General features: G+C 40.6%; 1 protein-coding gene across 1 annotated transcript in view; it reads left to right on the forward strand.

The window, feature by feature from the left end:
* The window catches only part of nphp4 (nephronophthisis 4), a 138,293-nt gene extending 114,396 nt beyond the window's left edge, over nucleotides 1-23,897 (forward strand). Inside the window, exons 20-24 of the mRNA XM_039011489.1 lie at nucleotides 31-116; nucleotides 4,309-4,480; nucleotides 4,946-5,125; nucleotides 6,672-6,815; nucleotides 21,754-23,897. Coding sequence (XP_038867417.1) covers nucleotides 31-116; nucleotides 4,309-4,480; nucleotides 4,946-5,125; nucleotides 6,672-6,815; nucleotides 21,754-21,894 — 723 coding nt within the window. The 3' untranslated portion in view covers nucleotides 21,895-23,897. The remainder of the gene's footprint in view (nucleotides 1-30; nucleotides 117-4,308; nucleotides 4,481-4,945; nucleotides 5,126-6,671; nucleotides 6,816-21,753) is intronic.
* The last annotated feature ends 288 nt before the right edge of the window (nucleotides 23,898-24,185 follow it).

The raw sequence follows: 24,185 nt of genomic DNA on the forward strand, positions 1-24,185 counted from the left end.
ATAAACCTCAATGTGATTTCTCTTTGACAGGCACAAGGGGAGCCTCAAGATGTGTATTTAAAAGTGCCGGGCAGTCCGAGCCCGCAAATCCGAAAGTTCTTCGTCACAGTGTTCACGTATGTATCCTACATAAGCACACACACGACACATGCACACATAGATACACTACATGTGGACACCTGCTCGTTGAACATCTCATTACAAAAATGTTGGGCATTAGTAGGGAGTTGGTCCCCCCTTTGCTGCTATAACAGCCTCAGTTCTTCTGGGAAGGCTTTCCACTTGATGTTGGAACATTGCTGCAGGGACTTATTTTCATTCAGCCACAAGAGCATTAGTGAAGTCGAGCACTGATGTTGAGCGATTAGGCCTGGCTTGCAGTCGGCGTTCCAATTCATCCCAAAGGTGTTCGATGCGGTTGAAGTCAGGGCTCTGTGCAGGTCAGTCAAGTTCTTCCACACCGGTCTCAACAAACCTTTTCTGTATGGACCTCGCTTTGTGCACAGGTGCATTGTCATGCTGAAACAGGAAAGGGCCTTCACCAAACTGTTTCCACAAACTTAGAAGCACAGAATTGTCTAGAATGTCATTGTATGCTGAAGATGGCCCTTCAATGGAACAAAGGGGCCTAGCCCGAACCATGAAAAACAGTCCCAGACCATTATTCCTCCCCCACCATACACTATATATACAAAAGTATGTGAACACCCCTTCAAATGAGTGGATTTGTCTACTTCAGAACAGATCTCACATCTCATAACAGATTTGTCATGTTGTTCTTCTTGGTAATGTTGGGTTTTTGAGCTAGCGCCCAATAGATTCTCATTCACTCCTTGAAGGAGAGCGCTCTTTGTCCCAGAATTGCCCAGAATGCACCGCGCGGCCCATTGACGTAGCATGGGCAACATTTATTTCCTTTGATCCTGACTAGTCTCCCAGTCCCTGCCGCTGAATAACATCCCCACAGGATGATGTTGCCACCACCATGCTTCACCGTAGGGATGGTGCCAGGTTTCCTCCAGACGTGACGCTTGGCATTCAGACCAGAGAATCTTGTTTGTCATGGTCTGAGAGTATTTAGGTGCCTTTTGGCAAACTCTAAGCAGCTGTCATGTGCCTTTTAATGAGGAGTGGCTTCTGTCAGGCCACTCTGCCATAAAGGCCTGATTGGTGGATTGCTGCAGAGATGTTTATCCTTCTGGAATGTTCTCCCATCTTCACAGAGGAACTCTGGAGCTTTGTCAGATTGACCATCGGGTTCAATCTGACGAAGTAGGTTTGGACAAACCTACTCATTCAAGGGTTTTTCTTCATTTTTACTATTTTCTACATTGTAGAATAATAGTGAAGACATAAACACTATGAAATAACACATATGGAATCATGTAGTAACCAAAAAAGTGATTCTTCAAAATAGCCACCCTTTGCCTTGATGACAGCTTTGCACACTCTTGGCATTCTCTCAACCACCTTCACCTGGAATGCTTTTCCAACAGTCTTGAAGGAGTTCCCACATATGCTGAGCACTTGTTGGCGGCTTTTCCTTCACTCTGCGATCCAACTCATCCCAAACCATCTCAATTGGGTTGAGGTCAGGTGATTGTGGAGGCCAGGTCATCTGATGCAGCACTCCATCACTGTCCTTCTTGTTCAAATAGCTCTTACACAGCCTGGAGGTGTGAGGGGTCATTGTCCGTTTGAAAAATAAATGATAATACCTCTAAGCGCAAACCAGATGGGATGACATATCGCTGCAGAATGCTGTGGTAGCCATGCTGGTTAAGTGTGCCTTGAATTCTAAATAAATCACAGACAGTGTCATTAGCAAATCACCCCACACCATCACACCTCCTTCTCCAATCTTCACGGTGGGAACCACACGTGCGGAGGTCATTCGTTCACCACCTCTGTGTCTCACAAAGACACAGCGGCTGGAATCAAAAACTCAAATTTGGACTCATCAGACCAAAGGACAGATTTCCACCAGTCTAATGTCCATTGTTCATGTTTTTTGGCCCAAGCAAGTCTCTTCTTATTATTGGTGTCCTTTAGTAGTAGTTTCTTTGCAGAAATTCGACCTTGAAGGCCTGATTCAGGCAGTCTCCTCTGAACAGTTGATGTTGAGATGTGTCTGTTACTTGAACTCTGTGAAGCGTTTATTTGGGCTTCGATCTGAGTTGCAGTTAACTCTAATGACCTTATCCTCATGAGAGCCAGTTTCATCATAGCACTTAATGGTTTTTGCGATTGCACTTGAAGAAACTTTCAAAGTCCTTGAAATTTTCCGTATTGACTGACCTTCATGTCTTAAAGTAATGATGGACTGTCTTTTCTCTTTGCTTATTTGAGCTGTTCTTGTTATAATATGGACTTGGTCTTTTACCAAATAGGGTTATCTTCTGTATACCACCCATACCTTGTCATAACACAACTGATTGGCTCAAACGCATTAAGAAGGAAAGAAATTCCACAAATTAACTTTTAACAAGGCACACCTGTTAATTGAAATGCATTCCAGGTGACTACCTTATGAGCTGGTTAAGAGAATGCCAAGAGTGTGCAAAGCTGTCATCAAGGCAACGGGTGGCTAGTTTAAATAATCACTTTTTTGGTTACTACATGATCCCATGTGTTATTTCATAGTTTTGATGTCTTCACTATTATTATTCAATGTAGAAAATAGTAAAAATAAAGAAAAACCCTGGACTGGGTAGGTATGTCCTACGTTTTGACTGGTACTGTATCTGTCATTTTCATTGAAAGCAAGTCTAAGGAGCTGTATATATGTTCTATGTGCACTATTTCTATGCTTCCCATTAAGTTTCATTTTTGCATCTTTTAATGTCATTTTTTAACACCAGCTTCAAACAGCTGAAAATAAAATATTTTTGGTTATGGAAAATATATTTAACAGCGGTTTAGATGGTACAATGATTCTTTACACTATACTTCCTTGTTTTGTCAAATAAACTGGAATGAGGCAAACCATTTAGAATTTTTCAACCAGGAAATGGCAGAGTGATTTCTGCATAGTGCATCTTCAATAATTCAAATGTTAAGTTATTAGTTCAGATGCACATGAAATTGGCATGCGAGATAGCAAACTACCGGTAGCTAATTACTGTAGCTGGCTAATTAAGTTGATCATGCTTTGTGAAACACCCGGTTTTATCTTGTTTTAGTCCACACAACATGTCGCCACTAGTAAGCATCTGATGAACAGCAGGGGAAACAAAGTTTTGCTGACAGCCATAGAGCCGTGCTTTTTTTGTCCTACCAGGTCTGTGAGAAAGTTCTAGCTATTGCATTCCTGTATCCTTCGACTGTTGTCCGTTTACGTTGTGCATTGACTTGAACCCCCCCCCCCCCCCCCCCACCCACATAACAAGCAATGTAAAAGCTGGCAATGCAATCCGAGCACTGGACACCAGGCTGCTGCTGGCAGAGTAGTAAGTAACTGAACAGCTTATTTTGAACAATATATTTTTGAAACAGTAAAATGTACACACATTTACTACACTTTTATGAGCATTTTAAGCAAAATCCATATAAATTGTACAAAAAAGAATTGGATCCATATAAATTGTACAAATAATATATTTGGACAATTTTTTTATACATTTTTGGACCAATCCCCTAATGCCCTAATAAACGGGTCGCTACTGACACACACACACACATACACACACCCCATCCTACCCTTCCCAGTGTGGATGAAACTGATGGCCGTTGGTTCCTGCGATGATCCTCTGATTAGATTGCTCATGCGGGGCCTTAATCTCATTGATTTAATCAGTATGTCGGATTCACCAGGCTGATTGCTTCACATGGCAGAATCCATTTTCCTCATCAATCTCCGAACAGGCCGACTTCTCTCTTCTCCCCGGCCTGTACTCTCAGGGGAGGGATGATTAGGCTTAAGAGGCATCCTTTGACCTCCATAGCCACAGCTCATTCTGGAATCACCATTATCAGAGTCAACTGGAACTCGACGCAATGAAAATGATTCCTATGATATCTCCTAGCCCGGGGCTGCGTCACAAATCACACCCCGTTCCTTATATAGTGCACTACTTTCGACCAAGGCCCATAGAGCTCTGGTTAAAAGTTGTGCACTTTATAGGGAATAGGGTGCCATTTGGGATGTAGCCCCCGCTATCAGACGAGGTGCTCAAAAATGACTAAAATGTTGATGTCTCTTATCGCCACAGAGATAAATCACCTCATCATTAGTTCCGCCCCTCCTCCTCTCATTATGAGTTGATTCGCTCTGAGACCTAATTGTTTTCTCGTCTGATGTCGCCATAGTGATAAGTGGCTAGCGGTGCCCGCCCAAGTCTGGCAAGTATATGTGCACTTCCTGCAACGGGTGGATATCAGCTGTGTGACTGGCCAGCGGACCTGTCAATCACTGGTGATACGGGGCACCCAAGCCACCCGGAAGGTCCAGTGTTACACCTCGCACCCACAGGAGCTCAAGGTACAACTGGCTGTCCGGTGTCTCTCTGCCACCCTGGTTGATAAAGTTAGACTGTGCGTCCAAAATTGCACCCTATTCACTACATAGTGCCCTACTTTTGACTAGAGCCCTATGGGTTGTTGTCAGAATGGAATACAGTCATGCTCACTGTAGAGAACAAAATGCATGTTTTATATGTTTTCACTAAAGATAAATATTTAATGAATAACTAATTTAGAGGCTGGCTCTAGTCTATATTTCAAAGACTATATTTCAATGGATTATTTTGTTGCTCTTAGCAGGTAATCTGACTGTAGTATGTATTGTTACATGAGAGAGAGAGTCCTACAAAGGCTGTTGAACCTATCGAGCAGGTTCTGTGTTTTGAGCGGGTTGAAATGGGAGCAATGTTCCTCTCTCTCCCCATCTCATCTCTCTTCCCCCCTTTTCCCTCCTTCCCTCTCCCTCCATCCTCCCCTCTCCCAGGTGGACCCAGCGGAGGTGTTTGTCCTCCTCCCGGGTGTGGTACAGGACCTGCAGTTGTGTGTGTGTCCGTTGCGGGCGGGCAGCCGCTTCTGCTACCTCACCGTGGTGGATGTGGAGCAACACACGCTGGTGGCCTGCTGGCTCCTCAGCCTCACCTGTCGCCTGCCCATCCTCTCCAAGGTGAAACCACCCACTGAAGCTCTGTCTTTCTCTGCCTCTCTCTCTCTCTCTGCCTGTCTCTCACTCTCTCTCAGTATCTATCCATCTCTCTATTTTTCTCTCTCTCTCTTGCTCTCTTTGTCTTTGGCTCTTTCTCCCATACGCAGTCTTTCATTCTGTCTCTCACATAGACACTTATTCACACTCGCACACACAGACATATGGACCTATTACACACACTCACTCACTCAGATGCTTGCACTGCGGCTCAAAGCAGGATAATGTGTCACCAAAAAATGCTCAATAGAGGACACCTGCTGTTAAAGGAGAGCGAGATAGAGGAAGAGGGAGCGAGAGGGATTCCTGGCAACGGAGATGGCTGGCTAAAGACATGGTCTGCGTCCCAAATGGCAACCCTATATTCTACTACATAGTGCACTACTTTTAACCAGAGCACTATGGGTCCTGGCCAAAAGTAGTGCACCCCTGGCCGAAAGTAGTGCACTATATAGGGAATACGGTGCCATTTGGAATTAGTGCCATGCTCTTTAAAGGTGTCTCCTATAGTTTGGCTGTAATAACCTTAGCATACAGTATCTCCTAGATGGGTAGTGAAACTGTCTGAACGATTGAATGGCGCAGTGCAGTCTCACAAAGACGTGTGCAATGCAGTGGAACTTTATTCCCCTTATGATGTCACGATGACAAGAAACACACCCAAAATAACATTATTTGGTTTCTCTCCACTGTTATGATCCTCTGCTAAATTATGAATGAAGAGACTGTTTTTGTGAGATCTTTGTGGAGCTCACAATAACAGTATCATATGTTTTTGGTGCGTCTGTGAGATTGTACGAATTTATATGCACATAATGTTATGTGACTTTAATCCTCAATGGTTCTAACAGTGTTTTATCTCTCTGTATTGTCAATCTGGGCACCTTCTTTTAAACATTGATATAATCACCTAAGTGATTTTAGATTCACAATCTGATAGTGTGCCCCGTTGCCTTTCTCTCTCAGGGGCGAAAGATGAACAGATAAGGTTTCATATTCATTAGTGCACTCGTAGAAAAATGTTTAGCAACGGAAAAGGAAAACAAGCGTATTTTATTGGTTATGTTCAGGTAGTAGTCCATCCCTGTTTCAGTCCATTTTGTTCAGTTTGGTGCCTAATGAATAAGACTCTGTTTCATCCATACCAGCTATTTGCTTCGAATGTCATGTGTCTTTCTGTTGCATTCTACACTGATATTAATTCTATTGCACCATTTGGATTTGTCTCGTTTCATTTTTTTTCTTCTTTACAGACAGATCTAAAGTCTTTCTTTTTTTCTTTCTTTTTTTCCCCTAATGGTTGAGTTTAGGATCTGATCAAAACTAAACTGATCCTAGACCTGTTTCTCAGGGCCTGTTTCTACTAGGAGTGTTGTGTGTTTCTATCATTTAGTTTCTCCCACAGACGTGATCTAAGGTCTGTTTTTTATTCCCCCCTAATGGTTAAGGATACAATTCTGAGGAGGCTTAACTGATCCTAGACATGTGTTGTATATCTCTCTTCTGGCAGGCTTTTGAAATGTGTGCACCTGTGGGAGGGGGTCGGGGGAGCACCCGGAAGATCACTTACACCAACCCCTACCCCACCAGCCGTGTCCTCCTGCTACGGTCAGACCACCCTGACCTGCTCCAGTTTAAAGAGGACCGTTTTGAGGTGAGCACCACTACAAAGCACAACACTGCCCTCTTGTCATGTCTCTGTTCAAACTGACATTTAATGAGGAACGGAGGGAGGGAGAGCAACAGGGAGAGAGAGGGAAAGAGAGCGAGAGAGAATGTGAGGAAGAGGGAGGGAGAGGGGAGGGGGGGAGACCATCCTTTTCTATTTTCAAACATGCCTGGAGGTAATTGGGTGTAGTATTGTACCTGGACCGTATTCATTACTGACACTGGAAAGACTTCTGCCTCTCTGTAGTTATTGGCTCTGGGACAGACCAGTGACACTAACAAGTCGTTAGTTTGTGTTTACGGACATATTTCATCTCTCCATATCCCAATCTGTTGTCCCCACTTTCTTCAAGATGTCCACTATTGTTCCTGTACCCAAGAAAGCGAAGGTAACTGAACTAAATGATTATCGCCTCTTAGCACTCACTTCTGTCATTATGAAGTGCTACAATTCGCCCCAACAGATCCACGGATGACGCCATCCCCATTGTTCTTCACACTGCCCTATCCCACCTGGAAGTTCAGGAAGGCCAAGAAGTTCAAGGACCTCAGCCGTCAGAGCCACGGCCTGTTCGCCCCACTACCATCTAGAAGGCAGTACAGGTGCATCAAAACCGGGATCGAGAGAGTGACACAGCTCTTTCCTCCATGTTATCAGACTGTTAAACAGTCACCATTCTAGCCAGCTACCACCCAGTACTCTAACCTGCACCTTAGAGACTGCTGCCCTATGTACAGAGTCACTTGAATAATATTTACATACGAAACAGACTATTATATTTATATGCACTGAGTCTACAAAACATTAGGAACACCTTCCTAATATTGAGTTGGACCCCTTTTTATCAGAATAGCCTCAATTCGTTGGGGCATGGACTCTACAAGGTGTTGAAAGCGTTCCACTGAGAGGCTGTCCCATGTGACTCCAATGCTTCCCACACTTGTCAAGTTGGCTGATTGTCCTTGGGGTGGTGGAACATTCTTGATACACACGAGAAACTGTTGAGCATAAAAAATCCAGCAGCGTTGCAGTTCTTGACACACTCAAACCGATGTGCCTGGCACCTACAGTACTACCATACCCCAATCAAAGGCACTTAAATCTTTTATCTTGCCCATTCACCCTCTGAATGGCATACATACACAATCCATGTCTAAATTGTCTAATTTTTGTTTAACCTGTTTTCTCCCCTACACTGATTGGAGTGGATTTAACAAGTGACATCAATAAGGGATCCTAGTTTTCACCTGGTCAGTCTATGTCATGGAAAGAGCAGGTGTTCTAAATGTTGTGTTTACTCAGTGTACATGATATGTATACTGAACAAAAATATAAATGCAACATGTAACAATTTCAATGATTTTACTTAGTTACAGTTCATATAAGGAAATCGGTCAATTAAAATAAATTCATTAGGCCCTAATCTATGGATTTCACATGACTGGGCAGGGTCGCAGCCATGGGTGGGCCCTGGAAGACAAAGGTCCACCCACTTGGGAGCCAGGCCCACCCACTGGGTAGCCAAGCTCAGCCAATCAGAATGAGTTTTTACCCACAAAGGGCTTTATTACAGACAGAAATACTCCTCAGTTTCAGCAGCTGTCCGGGTGGCTGGTCTGTCGATCCCGCAGGTGAAGAAGAAAGATGTAGAGGTCCTGGTCTGCGGTTGTGAGGCCGGTTGCCAAATTCTCTAAAATGGCATTGGGGCAGCTAATGGTAGAGAAATGAACATTCAATTCTCTGGCAACAGCGCTGGTGGACATTCCTGCAGTCAGCATGAGACATCTGTGGCATTGTGTTGTATGACAACTGCACATTTTAGTGGCCTTTTATTGTCCCCAGCACAAGGTGCACCTGTGTAATGATCATGCTGTTCAATCAGCTTTTTGATATTCGATACCTGTCAGGTGGATGGATTATCTTGGCAAACGAGAAATGCTCACTAACTGGGATGTAAAGAAATTCATGCACAAAATTGTAGAGAAATACGTTTTGTGTGCGTATTAAACATTTCTGGGATGTTTTATTTCTTCTCATCAAACATGGGACCTTTACATGTTGCATTTATATTTTTGTTCAGTATATATCTATATATTTGATATATTTATATTCTGGTCTCTGACGTTACTCGTCCTGATATTTCTTAATTTCTTTACTTTTCTGGATTATGTGTATTGTTATTTTTATTTTGTTATTGCTAGGTATTGCTGTACTGTTGGAGCGAGAAACACAAGCATTTCGCTGCACCTGCGATAACGTTTACGTAATATGAATAATAGAACACGTCCATTATAGCTGTTGATTTTTTTCCCATGTTCCGTCATTAGCCCCAGTGTCTCATAGGAGATTCATTGACTTCATAAACAGGTCATAAACATCTCGACATAAACAAGTCGTCTCAACATCATTGGCTTTCGTTCGCTGTCATTTGCACGACGGTCTCATAGAGCAAGCAACGGTGTAAATGGAAAATTAACTCCTTAAAAAATCTGTTTATGTTTCTACCACTTGCATGCAGATGATGCTTAACCAAATAGAGAGAGACAGAGAGGCAAGAAAAATAACCAACTGTGTTTTCCATTTAGTCAACATAGCTTCAGGCTCAATGCTCTCTAAACAATTTATGGGGTTTATATCTTAAAAACTTTGAATAGAGTAATTTTCCCTACGCCACAAAATAACTACCCTGCCATAATAAAAACATTTGGGAAGCAAAAAAAGCAGAGCAAGGATCGATATTATAGTTTTCCAGAAATTACCGGATAAATCTCACACATTGAACCATATATTTTAGCTGGCCATTACGTGGAATGCAGCCATTGGAAATGAGTTTTTATTAAAATGTTCAAATAAGACCTTATGAACAGAGTGGCGAGCCGCAAATAAACGATAACCATATGAAATCCGCTAATAATCAAAGAATAACACAACACACTGGCTGTAGTTAATTTGGAGAAAGAAAACAACAATACAAAGAACATGTAGTTTCACAAGCTTACAATTTATGGTGGGAACACCAGGTGTTGTAGAAAACAATTTCCCTTTTTTACAAAATGACTCTAATTCTGGTTGACTTTCCTCTAATGAGCCAATTATAGTGGCAAACTGTTTTGTTGATTTGAGGTTTTACACATCTATTGTTGTCGTATCGCCACACATCCCTAATAGACGTTATGTGTTGTAATAAACAGTCAAGTGGCGTAAATATAGCCAGAGGATTATAAACGATGTACTATAGTACTCTGGTGAAATACACCTAAAAAGCAATGTTCGAAAAACGCATCACACATGCTTCTTTTAAATGTCATTAAGAATATTAGGGTGGCAGTGCATTCAGAAAGTATTCATACCCCTTGACTTATTGGACATTTTGTTGTGTTACAGCCTGAATTCAAAAGGGATTAAAAAATAATAACTTCACCCATCTACACACCATAACCCATAATGACAAAGTGAAAACATGCTTTTTGAAATTTTTGCAAATATGTTGAAAATGAAATGCAGAAACGTCCTAGTCTTTGCCGATGACAAGCATACCCATAACATGATGCAGCCACCACCACGCTTGCAAATATAAAGAGTTGTACTCTGTGATGAGTTGTGTTGGATTTGCCCCAAACATAATGCTTTGTATTCAGGACAAAAAGATAATTTGTTTCCCACATTTCTTGCAGTTTTACTTTAGTGCCTTATTGCAAACAGGATGCATGTTTTGGAATATTTTTTATCCTGTACAGGCTTCTTTCTTTTCACTCTGTCATTTAGGTTAGTATTGTGGAGTAACTACAATGTTGTTGATCCATCCTCAGTGTTCTCCTATCACAGCCATTAAACTATAACGGTTTTAAAGTAACTATTGACCTCATGGTGAAATCCCTGATCGGTTTACTTCCTCTCTGGAAACTAGTTAGGAAGGAAGCCTGTATCTTTTAGTGACTGGGTGTGTTCATACACCATCCAACGTGTAATTAATAACTTCACCATGCTCGAAGTAGCTTCAATGTCTGGCTTTTTTTTAGGTGCCCTTCTATGTGAGGCATTGGAAAACCTCCCTGGTTTCTGTGGTTGGGACTGAGACTATGTTTAAAATTCACTGCTCGACTGAGGGGCCTTACAATTATCTGTATGTGTGGGGTACAGAAATTAGGTAGTCATTGGAAAAACAATGTTAAACACTATTATTGCATACTGAGTCCATGCAACTTATTATGTGACTTCTTAAGCACATTTTTAATCCTGAACTTATTTAGGCTTGCCATAACAAAGGGGTTGAATACTTGACAAGACATTTCAGCTTTACAATTTTACTTTGACATTATTGGGTATTGTGTGTAGGCCAGTAACACAAAGTCTCAATTTAATACATTTTAGATTCAGGCTGTAAGACAACAACATTTGGAAATAGTTAAGGGGTGTGAATATTTTCTAAAGACACAGTATAAAAGAAGAGATATGTCCAGGGTCGGGTTCAGTAATTTAATATGTGTCTTGTTTGTCTATCTTTTTAATGTATTTGTCTTCAAGTTTATACATGTTTACAACAAGAAAAGGGAAGATATCAGAATAGGGGCATTGGGGAATAATAACATATTGTACGGAATACATTTGTACTGTAGTGAAGCCGTCTCTAGAGTAATGCAAGGTCTCTTTCATGATCATGTGAAACGTCAATTGCTATGGAAATGCTGGGATGTGTTTTTCAATGATGTTAAAGGTAATTATGATGCAACTATGACGGTGATACGATATGGATTACAATTATCATCATGAATATCAAGGCTATACGCACTACATGTTACACACATTGACACTCAACCATGCAAATTGACAGAGTTATTATTTATTTGGACAGCACACATAATAGTCTTACTCTTATACAGACATCGTACACACTCTCACTAAATCACATCCAATATCATACACATCAACCTACTCAGATTTACTACGCACATAATATCTTGTCTCAATTTTCTAACATCTGTGGCATTGGCTCACAGGCAAACAGGCAAGGGAATAAAACAAATATTGCAAGAACCTATTTCTTGAATTCTAAATATCAGACATTTGAAAGCTCTAATTTTGACCTTCATAATACCTCTGATGGCAGTAACTTTACAAACACTAATTATGGTCAATTTAGACTGAGAATAGTATCTAGTTAACGGTAAGAGGTGAAATAAGTATAGCCAGTTATAATTGTAACGGTTTAGCAGATTATAGAAAAATATCAGTCTTTACGTGGCTAAAAGAAAAGGAATATAACATATACAGTTTACAGGACACTCACAACATCCTTAGATGGAGTTGCGTGGAAAAAGGAATGGGGTGGTGAAATCATTTTCTGTCATGGACTAAGTAACTCAAAAGGTGTGATGATATTAATTAACAACAATTTCGATCTGAATGTGCAAATAGTCAGGAATGATTCGCAAGGAAGGTGGATCCTTTTGAATATGAAAGTGGACGAAATAAGAGATTTGGCTCATTAATCTACATGGTCCAAATCAGGATGATCCATACTTCTACGAAAACATTTATACCAATTTATTGAACTTACAGGCAACAAATTATCAAATCATTATGGTAGGAGACTATAACACAGTGTTAAGTACCTCAACTCTACAAACTATCATCACTTAAGGAAATCACAAATATTATGGACACATTAGAAATAGTGGATATTTGGAGACTAAAAAACCCCAACCTAGTGAGATATACGTGGAGGAGACTTAATCAAGCTAGTCGTCTTGACCACTTTCTTGTCTCTTTCTCTCTTGCATCAAAGGTTAAAAAAGTTTTAATAGGAGTCAGAATGCGATCGGATCATCATCTAATTTGCATTCACATAACTATTATAGTTTTTCCACGTGGACGGAGATATTGGAAATTTAATCAAAGTTTACTGAAGGACAACTTATTTTTAACTAAGACAAAATAATTTAACTACATTTTTCCAGTATAATATAGGTTCAGCAAATCCCCTTATTGTTTGGGATACCTTTAAATGTACCTTCAGAGGTCATTCAATTCAATATTCATCAATAATAAAAAAGCTGTTTCTGGCTAAAGAGAAAAGACTAACAAGGGAAATCCATGAACTAATCGTACAGGTAGATAGCAATAAAAACAATACTACAGAGATGCAAAATAAGTTAGAGGAAAAACAAAAAGAACTTGAGGATTTTATTCAAGAATTATCTAATGTAATCTATTACAAAAATAAAGCAAACTGGATGGAATATGGAGAAAAATGCACAAAATCCTTCCTAAATCTCCAATACAGGAACGCTAACAAAAATAATTTGCAGAAACTCGTTACTGAAGACAGTCATATTTTAAAAGAGGAAGCTAAATATTTTAGGCAGATGTTCTTTTCCGTCTCATCCTCTCCCACTGAATGAAGATTACGGTAAGGAATTCTTTCCAAATAATATAAAAAATGGAAAATTAACAAATTTACAGAAAGATCAGTGCAAAGGCCAAATTACAGAGGAATAACTTTTTGAGGCTATTAAATCCTTTGTCTGGAAAAAACCCAGGGGTTGATGGCGTACCAGTAGAGGCATGTCAAGCCTTTTTTGATATACTAAAAGCTCCGTTGTTAGATTTGTTTTAACTACTCCTATAGAAATGGTAGTCTGTCAGGTACTCAGTAGGAAGGTCTGATATCTCTATTATTAAAACAAGACCCAGATGGCAAATAGAATGGGTCTTTATATCTAAAAAACTGGAGGCCCCTTACACTTCAATGTTGTGATGCAAAAATACTAGCGAAATGCATAGCACTCAGAATTAAAAGGGTTTTACCAGGTATTGTTCATCCTGATCAGACAGGTTTTTTTTACATGGACGATACATTGGAGAAAATATACGACAACTACTAGAAATAATAGAAGATCATGAAACATCTAAGAAGCCAGGCCTGGTATTTAAAGCGGATTTTGAAAAGGCATTTGATAAAGTAAGACTGGATTTTATTTATAAATGTCTGGATTTTTTCCATTTCTGTGATTCTCTAATAAAAATAATGTATAGCAACCCCAGGTGTAATATAGTAAATAACGGCTACTTCTCAGAGAGTTTTGAATTGTCAAGAGGAGTTAAACAAGGGTGTCTGCTGTCACCATATCTATTCGTTATGGCCATTGAAATGCTAGCTATTGAAATCAGATCCAATAACAACATTAGAGGATTAGAAATCCAAGGTTTAAAATCAAAGTTGTCCATGTATGCCGAGGACTCAAGTTTTAGAATAAGTATGCAAACTAAATCCCTGCAATGTCTCATTGAAGATCTAGATAACTTCTCTGAACTAAAACCTAATTATGATGTGTACAATATTACGTATTGGATCTTTAAAAAATACAACTTTTACATTACCCTGCAGTTTACCTATACAATGGGCTGATGGTGAAGTAGACATACTTGGTATTCATATCATAAAATATATAAATAATGTGGAAGGACCACCAGAGGGCAGGCTGGGCTCACGGATAGTAGCCCAACAAGGCATGTGAGACGAGGTAACCAGAGGCACATATTCTCTTTCCCCTATAAGAAAGGGGAAACCAGCAGATAAGAGGGGGGAAAACTATCTCTGGAGGATGGCCATCAAGAGAGGGGAGCTATCCATGGAGAACCATTAAGACGGTGACAAACCCGTGACTTTTGTTGTAGTTTAAAGATAATCGTATTCAAATCAAATCAAATGTATTTATATAGCCCTTCTTACATCAGCTGATATCTCAAAGTGCTGTACAGAAACCCAGCCTAAAACCCCAAACAGCAAGCAATGCAGGTGTAAAAGCACGGTGGCTAGGAAAAACTCCCTAGAAAGGCCAAAACCTAGGAAGAAACCTAGAGAGGAACCAGGCTATGAGGGGTGGCCAGTCCTCTTCTGGCTGTGCCGGGTGGAGATTATAACAGAACATGGCCACGATGTTCAAATTTTCATAAATGACCAACATGGTCAAATAATAATAATCACAGTAGTTGTCGAGGGTGCAGCAAGTCAGCACCTCAGGAGTAAATGTCAGTTGGCTTTTCATAGCCGATCATTAAGAGTATCTCTACCGCTCCTGCGGTCTCTAGAGAGTTGAAAACAGCAGGTCTGGGACAGGTAGCACGTCCGGTGAAAAGGTCAGGGTTCCATAGCCGCAGGCAGAACAGTTGAAACTGGAGCAGCAGCACGACCAGGTGGACTGGGGACAGCAAGGAGTCATCATGCCAGGTATTCCCGAGGCATGGTCCTGGGGCTCAGGTCCTCCGAGAGAGAGAAAGAAAGAGAGAATTAGAGAGAGTATACTTAAATTCACAGGACACCGGATAAGACAGGAGAAGTACTCCAGATATAACAAACTGACCCTAGCCCCCCGACACATAAACTACTGCAGCATAAATACTGGAGGCTGAGACAGGAGGGGTCAGGAGACACTGTGGCCCCATCCGATGATACCCCCGGACAGGGCCAAACAGGAAGGATATAACCCCACCCACTTTGCCAAAGCACAGCCCCCACACCACTAGAGGGATATCTTCAACCACCAACTTACCATCCTGAGACAAGGCCGAGTATAGCCCACAAAGATCTCCGCCACGGCACAACCCAAGAGGGGGCACCAACCCAGACAGGAAAATCACGTCAGTGACTCAACCCACTCAAGTGACGCACCCCTCCTAGGGACAGCATGGAAGAGCACCAGTAAGCCAGTGACTCAGCCCCTGTAATAGGGTTAGAGGCAGAGAATCCCAGTGGAGAGAGGGGAACAGGCCAGGCAGAGACAGCAAGGGCGGTTCGTTGCTCCAGAGCCTTTTCGTTCACCTTCACATTCCTGGGCCAGACTACACTCCATCATATGACCCACTGAAGAGTTGAGTCTTCAGTAAAGACTTAAAGGTTGAGACCGAGTCTGCGTCTCTCACATGGGTAGGCAGACCATTCCATAAAAATGGAGCTCTATAGGAGAAAGCCCTGCCTCCAACTGTTTGCTTAGAAATTCTAGGGACAATTAGGAGGCCTGCGTCTTGTGACCGTAGCGTACGTGTAGGTATGTACGGCAGGACCAAATCGGAAAGATAGGTAGGAGCAAGCCCATGTAATGCTTTGTAGGTTAGCAGTAAAACCTTGAAATCAGCCCTTGCCTTAACAGGAAGCCAGTGTATAGAGGCTAGCACTGGAGTAATATGATAAACATTTTTGGTTCTAGTCAGGATTCTAGCAGCCGTATTTAGCACTAACTGAAGTTTTTTTAGTGCTTTATCCGGGTAGCCGGAAAGTAGAGCATTGCAGTAGTCTAACCTAGAAGTAACAAAAGCATGGATTAATTTTTCTGCATCATTTTTGGACAGAAAGTTTCAGATTTTTGCAATGTTACATAGATGGAAAAAAGCTGTCCTTGAAACAGTCTTGATATGTTCGTCAAAAGAGAGATCAGGGTCCAGAGTAACGCCGAGGTCCTTCACAGTTTTATTTGAGACGACTTTAAAACCATCAAGATTAATTGTCAGATTCAACAGAAGATCTCTTTGTTTCTTGGGACCTAGAACAAGCATCTCTGTTTTGTCCAAGTTTAAAAGTAGAACGTTTGCAGCCATCCACTTCCTTATGTCTGAAACACAGGCTTCTAGCGAGGGCAATTTTGGGGCTTCACCATGTTTCATTGAAATGTACAGCTGTGTGTCATCCGCATAGCAGTGAAAGTTAACATTATGTTTTCGAATGACATCCCCAAGAGGTAAAATATATAGTGAAAACAATAGTGGTCCCAAAACGGAACCTTGAGGAACACCGACATTTACAGTTGATTTGTCAGAGGACAAACCGTTCACAGAGACGAACTGGTATCTTTCCGACAGATAAGATCTAAACCAGGCCAGAACTTGTCCGTGTAGACCAATTTGGGTTTCCAATCTCTCCAGAAGAATGTGGTGATCGATGGTATCAAAGGCAGCACTAAGGTCTAGGAGCACGAGGACAGATGCAGAGCCTCGGTCTGACGCCATTAAAAGGTAATTTACCACCTTCACAAGTGCAGTCTCAGTGCTATGATGGGGTCTAAAACCAGACTGAAGCATTTCGTATACATTGTTTGTCTTCAGGAAGGCAGTGAGTTGCTGCGCAACAGCTTTTTCAATTTTTTTTGAGAGGAATGGAAGATTCGATATAGGCCGATAGTTTTTTATATTTTCTGGGTCAAGGTTTGGCTTTTTCAAGAGAGGCTTTATTACTGCCACTTTTAGTGAATTTGGTACACATCCGGTGGATAGAGAGCCGTTTATTATGTTCAACATTGGAGGGCCGAGCACAGGAAGCAGCTCTTTCAGTAGTTTAGTTGGAATAGGGTCCAGTATGCAGCTTGAAGGTTTAGAGGCCATGATTATTTTCATCATTGTGTCAAGAGATATAGTACTAAAACACTTAAGTGTCTCTCTTGATCCTAGGTCCTGGCAGAGTTGTGCAGACTTAGGACAGCTGAGCTTTGGAAGAATACGCAGATTTAAAGAGGAGTCCGTAATTTGCTTTCTAATGATCATGATCTTTTCCTCAAAGAAGTTCATGAATTTATTACTGCTGAAGTGAAAGCCATCCTCACTTGGGGAATGCTGCTTTTTAGTTAGCTTTGCGACAGTATCAAAAAGAACTTTCGGATTGTTCTTATTTTCCTCAATTAAGTTGGAAAAATAGGATGATCGAGCAGCAGTGAGGGCTCTTCGATACTGCACAGTACTGTCTTTCCAAGCTAGTCGGAAGACTTCCAGTTTGGTGTGGCGCCATTTCCGTTCCAATTTTCTGGAAGCTTACTTCAGAGCTCGGGTATTTTCTGTATACCAGGGAGCTAGTTTCTTATGACAAATGTTTTTAGTTTTTAGGGGTGCAACTGCATCTAGGGTATTGCGCAAGGTTAAATTGAGTTCCTCAGTTAGGTGGTTAACTGTATTGTGTTCCTGTTTCATCTGGAGAAGAAGATTTATGTTTTTCCTTGGGAGATTTTCATTGATTATGTTGGAGTGTTTGTATTGACCAAATTCCCTCAATAGAGAACTGTGTTCAATCAAGAAAACCTACTCCTGACTCGTTTATTCCACCTTTCCGCTTTAGAGTGACGCCAAATTACTTGGTCCGCTCACAATAAGCTCTCCGCAATGAGTTTCAATAGAAAACTTGTAAAAATAGACAAGATCCTGCAACCCTGGAGAGGTAAATACCTGTCTATTTATGGAAAAATTGCCCTGATTAACTCCTTAGTCATATCTCCGTTTACTCACTTACTTATGGCGCTGCCTACTCCTGATGATTAGTTTTTCAAATCATATGAGCAAAAAAATATTTCACTTCATCTGGGATGCTAAACCAGACAAAATAAAGCGTGCCTATCTATATAATGAATATGAATTGGGTGGGTTGAGATTATTAAATATAAAAGCACTAAACCTTAAAAGCTAAACTAAAAGCTTCACTTATTCAAAAGTTTTACTTGAACCCTAATTGCTTCTCAAGTAGATTACTAAGAAATGCTCATGCATTGTTAAAAAATTGCCTTTTTGCCTTTGTGCAGATTGCCATGTCTCATTTTTGATTAATTGACAATGATACTTTTTTCAAGGTATCTCTCTTTTTCAAACAAGCATTGCATATCTGGCTACAATTTCAATTTCATAACCCTGAAAAGAGAACAAATATTACAACAAATATTATGGCTGAACTGAAATGTGCTGGTGGATAAAATACCTGTATTTATGGAAAAGATGTTTGAAAAAGGTATTTTGTTCTTCAACTTCTTACGGCTGAGATCCCGTTAACGGGATTGACTTGACAACAGCTAGTGAAAGTGCAGGGCGCCAAATTCAAACAACAAAATTCCTCAAACATACAAGTATTTTACACCATTTTAAAGATAAACCTGTTGTTAATCCCACCGCAGTGTCTGATTTCAAAAAGGCTTTACGACAAAAGCACACCATCTGATTATGTTAGGTCAGTACCTAGTCACAGAAAAACACAGCCATTTTTCCAGCCAAAGAGAGGAGTCACAAAAAGCAGAAATATAGATAAAATGAATCACTAACCTTTGATGATCTTCATCAGATGACACTCATAGGACTTCATGTTACACAATACGTGTATGTTTTGTTCGATAAAGTTCATATTTATATCCAAAAATCTTAGTTTACATTGGCGCGTTATGTTCAGTAATGTTTTGCCTCCAAAACATCCGGTGATTTTGCAGAGAGCCACATCAATTTACAGAAATACTCATAATAAACATTGATAAAAGATACAAGTGTTTTACATGGAACTTTAGATAAACTTCTCCTTAATGCAACCGCTGTGTCAGATTTCAAAAAACTTTACGGAAAAAGCACACCATGCAATAATCTGAGTACGGCGCTCAGACACAAAAACAAGCCATACAGGTACCCGCCATGTTGTGGAGTCAACAGAAGTCAGAAATAGCATTATAAATATTCACTTACCTTTGATGATCTTCATCAGAATGCACTCCCAGGAATCCCAGTTCCACAATAAATGTTTGTTTTGTTCGATAACGTCCATAATTTATGTCCAAATACATCCTTTTTGTTCGCGCGTTTAGTTCCAAAATCCAAATTGATGACGCGCAGGCCAGACGAAAAGTCAAAAAATTCCATTACAGTTCGTAGAAACATGTCAAACGATGTATAGAATCAATCTGTCGGATGTTTTTAACAATCTTCAATAATGTTTCAACTGAAGAATTCCTTTGTCTGTAGAAATGCAATGGAACGCAGCTAAGTCTCACAGGGGGCGCGCCTGAGTGAGCTCGTGGCACTCTGCCAGACCCCTGACTCAATCAGCTCTCATTCCCCCCTCCTTTACAGTAGAAGCATCAAACACGGTTCTAAAGACTGTTGACATCTAGTGGAAGCCTTAGGATGTGCAATATGACTCCATAGACACTGTATATTGGATAGGCAAACCTACAAACCTCAGATTTCCCACTTCCTGGTTGGATTTTTTGTTGGATTGCCTGCCATATGAGTTCTGTTATACTTAGACATCATTCAAACAGTTTTAGAAACTTCATAGTGTTTTCTATCCAAATATACTAATAATATGCATATGTTAGCTTCTGGGACTGAGTAGCAGGCAGTTTACTCTGGGCACCTTATTCATCCAAGCTACTCAATACTGCCCCCAGCCATAAGAAGTTAAATGATATTGTAAATTGGAATGGTAGAGTTATGTCCTTCATGGAGTTATCAGAATTGTACGGGAAGTTTTGCTCATTCCAAGAGTACAACCAATTGATTACAGCATTACCCCAAAAATGGAGGAGGGAGGTGGCAGCAGGAGGAGGTAGGGAACTGGTCTGTTTCATACCAGTTTCATTTGAGGACCAGGATGTTGACAACTGTGCCATACAGATTGCAAAATAGTTGGGAAGAGATTTTTGATGTACCGATTCCATGGTACAGAGTGTATGAGTTGATATATAAAGCAACGCAAGATTCAAGATTTCGTGCTTTTCAGCTAAAATTCTTATTTAGAATTCTTGCCACCAACACAATGTTGAATATTTAGGGCATAAAATCATCGAAGCTCCGCAGATTTTGTTGTGAGGATACAGAATCAATAGACCATTTGTTTTGGTATTTCCCTCAGGTATCCTGTTTCTGGTCTCAGGTTCAGGAATGACTGAAAATGCATAGCATTGATCTAAAATTTACCCTAGAAATAGTACTGTTAGGAGATCTGGAGAGACCGGGTTAGTCAATTACTAATATACTAATACTCTTAGTAAAAGTATTTATCTTCAACTCGCAATCTGTGGATTCTATTTGATTAGATAGATTGAAATTGTACGTTAAACATCACAGCACAGTTGAAAGGTATGTGTTGCGTATAAATCTGAAAAAGGTGGCCAGCAGAGATAGGTGGGATGGGCTGAGGGTTGGGATGTGGAATTGGAGACAAGTGGGAGTGGAGTTGCTCTGCGGGAGATAGAATGATGATAAAAGTTTAAAATAAAGTCAAAATAAAACATAATAAAAAGTATGTTTGAATGACACTGAGGGGCAGTGTTTTTACAACTAATGCTGTGCAGGTGTTTGTACACATGCAAATACACACTCTCATTCAAATAAACGCATACAAGAACACACACATACATGTAATAGTGCCAGGCATGCACACAAACATATACAGTTGGCATTGCTGTTATGATTTTAGTTGTCCTTGATGTCCTTAGTTTTTTGGTTTTTATGTTGTTTTTTTGCATTGTTGTTTGCTGTTTTCTTCTGTCTTTCTTTTTTCTCTGTAGTTCATTCTCTTGGTTGTTGGTGCATTTGGGGGTTCTCGGGGGTGGGGAATGGAATTCATTGTATTTAGAAAAAAATAAAAATAAATATTGAGAGTGTGGGATGGGTCTCGAATGGTTGAGGGACAGCTATTGGTGAACTGTGGGGGGATATTGGAGGGTTCAGGTTCATGTTTTTTGGCCTGGTGGGAGATCTGTCAACGTGCCCTTGAGCAGGGCATTGACCCTGGATGCTTCTGTGTGTCGCTCTGAATGGGAGTTTGTTGGATGACTGGTATGGTGTAGTTGTTGAGCAGCTTCACTGTAAGTATATTGTATGTTTCGGATATTCAATTAATTTTTATTTTTTTTAAACCTGTCTTATTGGACAAGATCAGGTCTTACCTCCCCGTTTCAAAACGTGTTCACCCTACTGAACACAACCCAGTTGCTACAGTGCACCTGTGGGTTGAACCTGGGTGCCATTCATTATGTCACACTGTAGCTAAACTTAACAAAACTTTGTGCAACAGAAAACCAAACATTTTAGTTTCTTATTGAACGAGTTCAGGTAATCCGTCCCTGTTTTTGTCCTTTTCTTCTTCCATTTGGTACCTAATGAACACAACCCTGTTCTTTCCCTGTAGATTGGGGGAGGGGAGACCTACCGCATCGGGCTGCGTTTCGCTCCCAGCCAAAGTCCTGGTGCTCAGGAGATCCTCATCTACATCAACAACCAGGAGGAGACCACGGAGGAGACCTTCTGTGTGAAGGTGAAATACACCTGAACACACGGCAACTCAACGCAGTACTGTACACATCAACTACTACGGTACAGAACAATGCTGTTTGCTAAGAAAGACAGCTCAACAATGTTCTCAACAACTACTGTATAGAACTCAACACTTTGCTACTTATGAAAGACTGCTCAATTCAGTACTCATCAACTTGTGTATATATATATATTGTAACACGATGGCTTGATACATATGAATGTAGAATATTTAGTATAGATGAGTTACTTTATAACTGAAAGGTCCGGTACATATGACTGTAGGCTAATTTAAATATTATTACATATAAACAACTGTATAATTCAAACATGCAGTCTAGATGAAGTACTCTATAACCGAAAGGCTTACTATATATGACTATATTTTTGATAGACAATATTTTCCTTGTATATGTTAAAGTTGAAGTGATGCTTCACAGCGACTGTGTTGATTGAGTTATCTGTAAGTAAGATATTTATGTCTAGGAATACATGTATGAGGAAAAACAACTTTATAATGCACAGTGTGATGTGATGGGAAGCCATGCCGTTGTGTTTGCTTAGCATTCCACCTAAATAGGTCATGTTTCAAGAATCAAATGCAAATACAGTATAGGATGCCAAAATAAAAGCTCCTAAAGAGAGAGCCTGTTATCTCTTGCAGCAGCTAGAGGTATACACACACATGCAATAGTTCACCAATCATATTCAGGGTCAGATATGCCTTTATTTGGGTGATCTTTTCTAACATCAGAAGACTCCCAGACATTTCATTCTTTCTACAATTTTTGTCATTTAGCAGACACTCTTATCCAGAGCGATTTACAGTAGTGAGTGGATAGATTTTCATTTGTACTGGTCCCCCGTGGGAATCGAACCCACAACCCTGGCGTTGCAAGTGCCATGCTCTACAGTTGTTACTTATGACCCCACCCCCCTTTTTTCCCGACAAGGCTTGCGTTTCTCCAGATAGCTCTTATTAGCAAGGGCAGCACCCCTTTTAAAAATCCTTTCCTCTCTTCTTCCTCTCTCTCTCTCTTTTGCTGTCTCTCTCCTTTTCCACATGCCTCCCTTTCCCTATCAGAGCCCAGGTCCTGCACATTCTGTCAACAACCCCCGTCTTATATAAGCATACCGCCTCGTTACACAACCTTGCTCTCTCTTCCTCATTAGAATGCAGGCTGCAAAAAGCCTGTACTGCTTGTACTCAGAAGAGGAGGAGAAAGGAGAAAAAAGCGATACAAGATACAAAATGGGAAGTTAACATTGCTTCATATATTACACGGCTGGAGGGCTGTCCATTTCTTATTCTCCTTTTATATAAAAAATGTAATAGCTATTCTAAGACCTCTCACATAGACAGTGTAATTAATATAAGATCCAGCCTCCTTCCTTAGGCTTAGGACCGTCTACCACCACTATTCTTTAGTTCATTTTCACATTTTCCACCCTCTAAGGCTTTAACTGGCACCCTATTCCCTATATGGTGTAATCTTAATACACTACTTGGTACATGATATTGGGAATGGAGTGCTAATTCGGAAAGAGACATTTTTTTAAAATGAAATCATGAATATCAATATCACTGTGTTTCTCCCCCATGAGGGCACTGCTATACTGAACCTCATTAGCTTCTGGTCCAGTAGTTGTCTGTTCCTCTTGTCAGAACACTGACACCTGCATTCAGCAAGGTCAGCGCATCTGTGCTTTCCAAGCAATTCTCAAGTATACTGTTGAGCTGTAGCTAGCGAAGTGGTCTCTCGCTCCATCCCTCTCCTCCCCTATCCCCCTCCTCTCTCCTCTGAATGACGTTTGAGCTTTGACCTCAAATTGGATGAGGAACTCTTCAATATCTAGTGCTTCTACGGAGATTGGATGCATGTTTGACTGCTTTCTGTACTTCAGATTGAGCTACATTTTTGTGCCCATGATTTTTGTATTTTATTTTGGTTAATGTATTTATACTTTGATAATCTACTTGATAATCCTGCATGCGCTATGTAATACATGTTATATTGTTTCAAACTCTGTTCTGTTGATGTCCATGCATGGTATGCCACTAGCTTGTATTCAGTCAGATCCTAAATATAGTCAGCCAATATGCACCACTTTAATTCACTTCCAGTGCTGTAAGGATGGGACCATAGAAATAGAGGCGGGACATCTATGAAAACTGATTTATAATTCTATAAGCAATATGTTTTTGTTATGTAACTGTGTATCTCAGTTTACTGCTGAGAAATGGTCATACTTTACTTACTGTACTGCTGCAGTGAAAGTGTACCACAGTTGTGAGCACACACAGAC

This window comes from Salvelinus namaycush, chromosome 16 (assembly GCF_016432855.1).
Source record: "Salvelinus namaycush isolate Seneca chromosome 16, SaNama_1.0, whole genome shotgun sequence".
NCBI classification, from domain to species: Eukaryota; Metazoa; Chordata; class Actinopteri; order Salmoniformes; family Salmonidae; genus Salvelinus; species Salvelinus namaycush.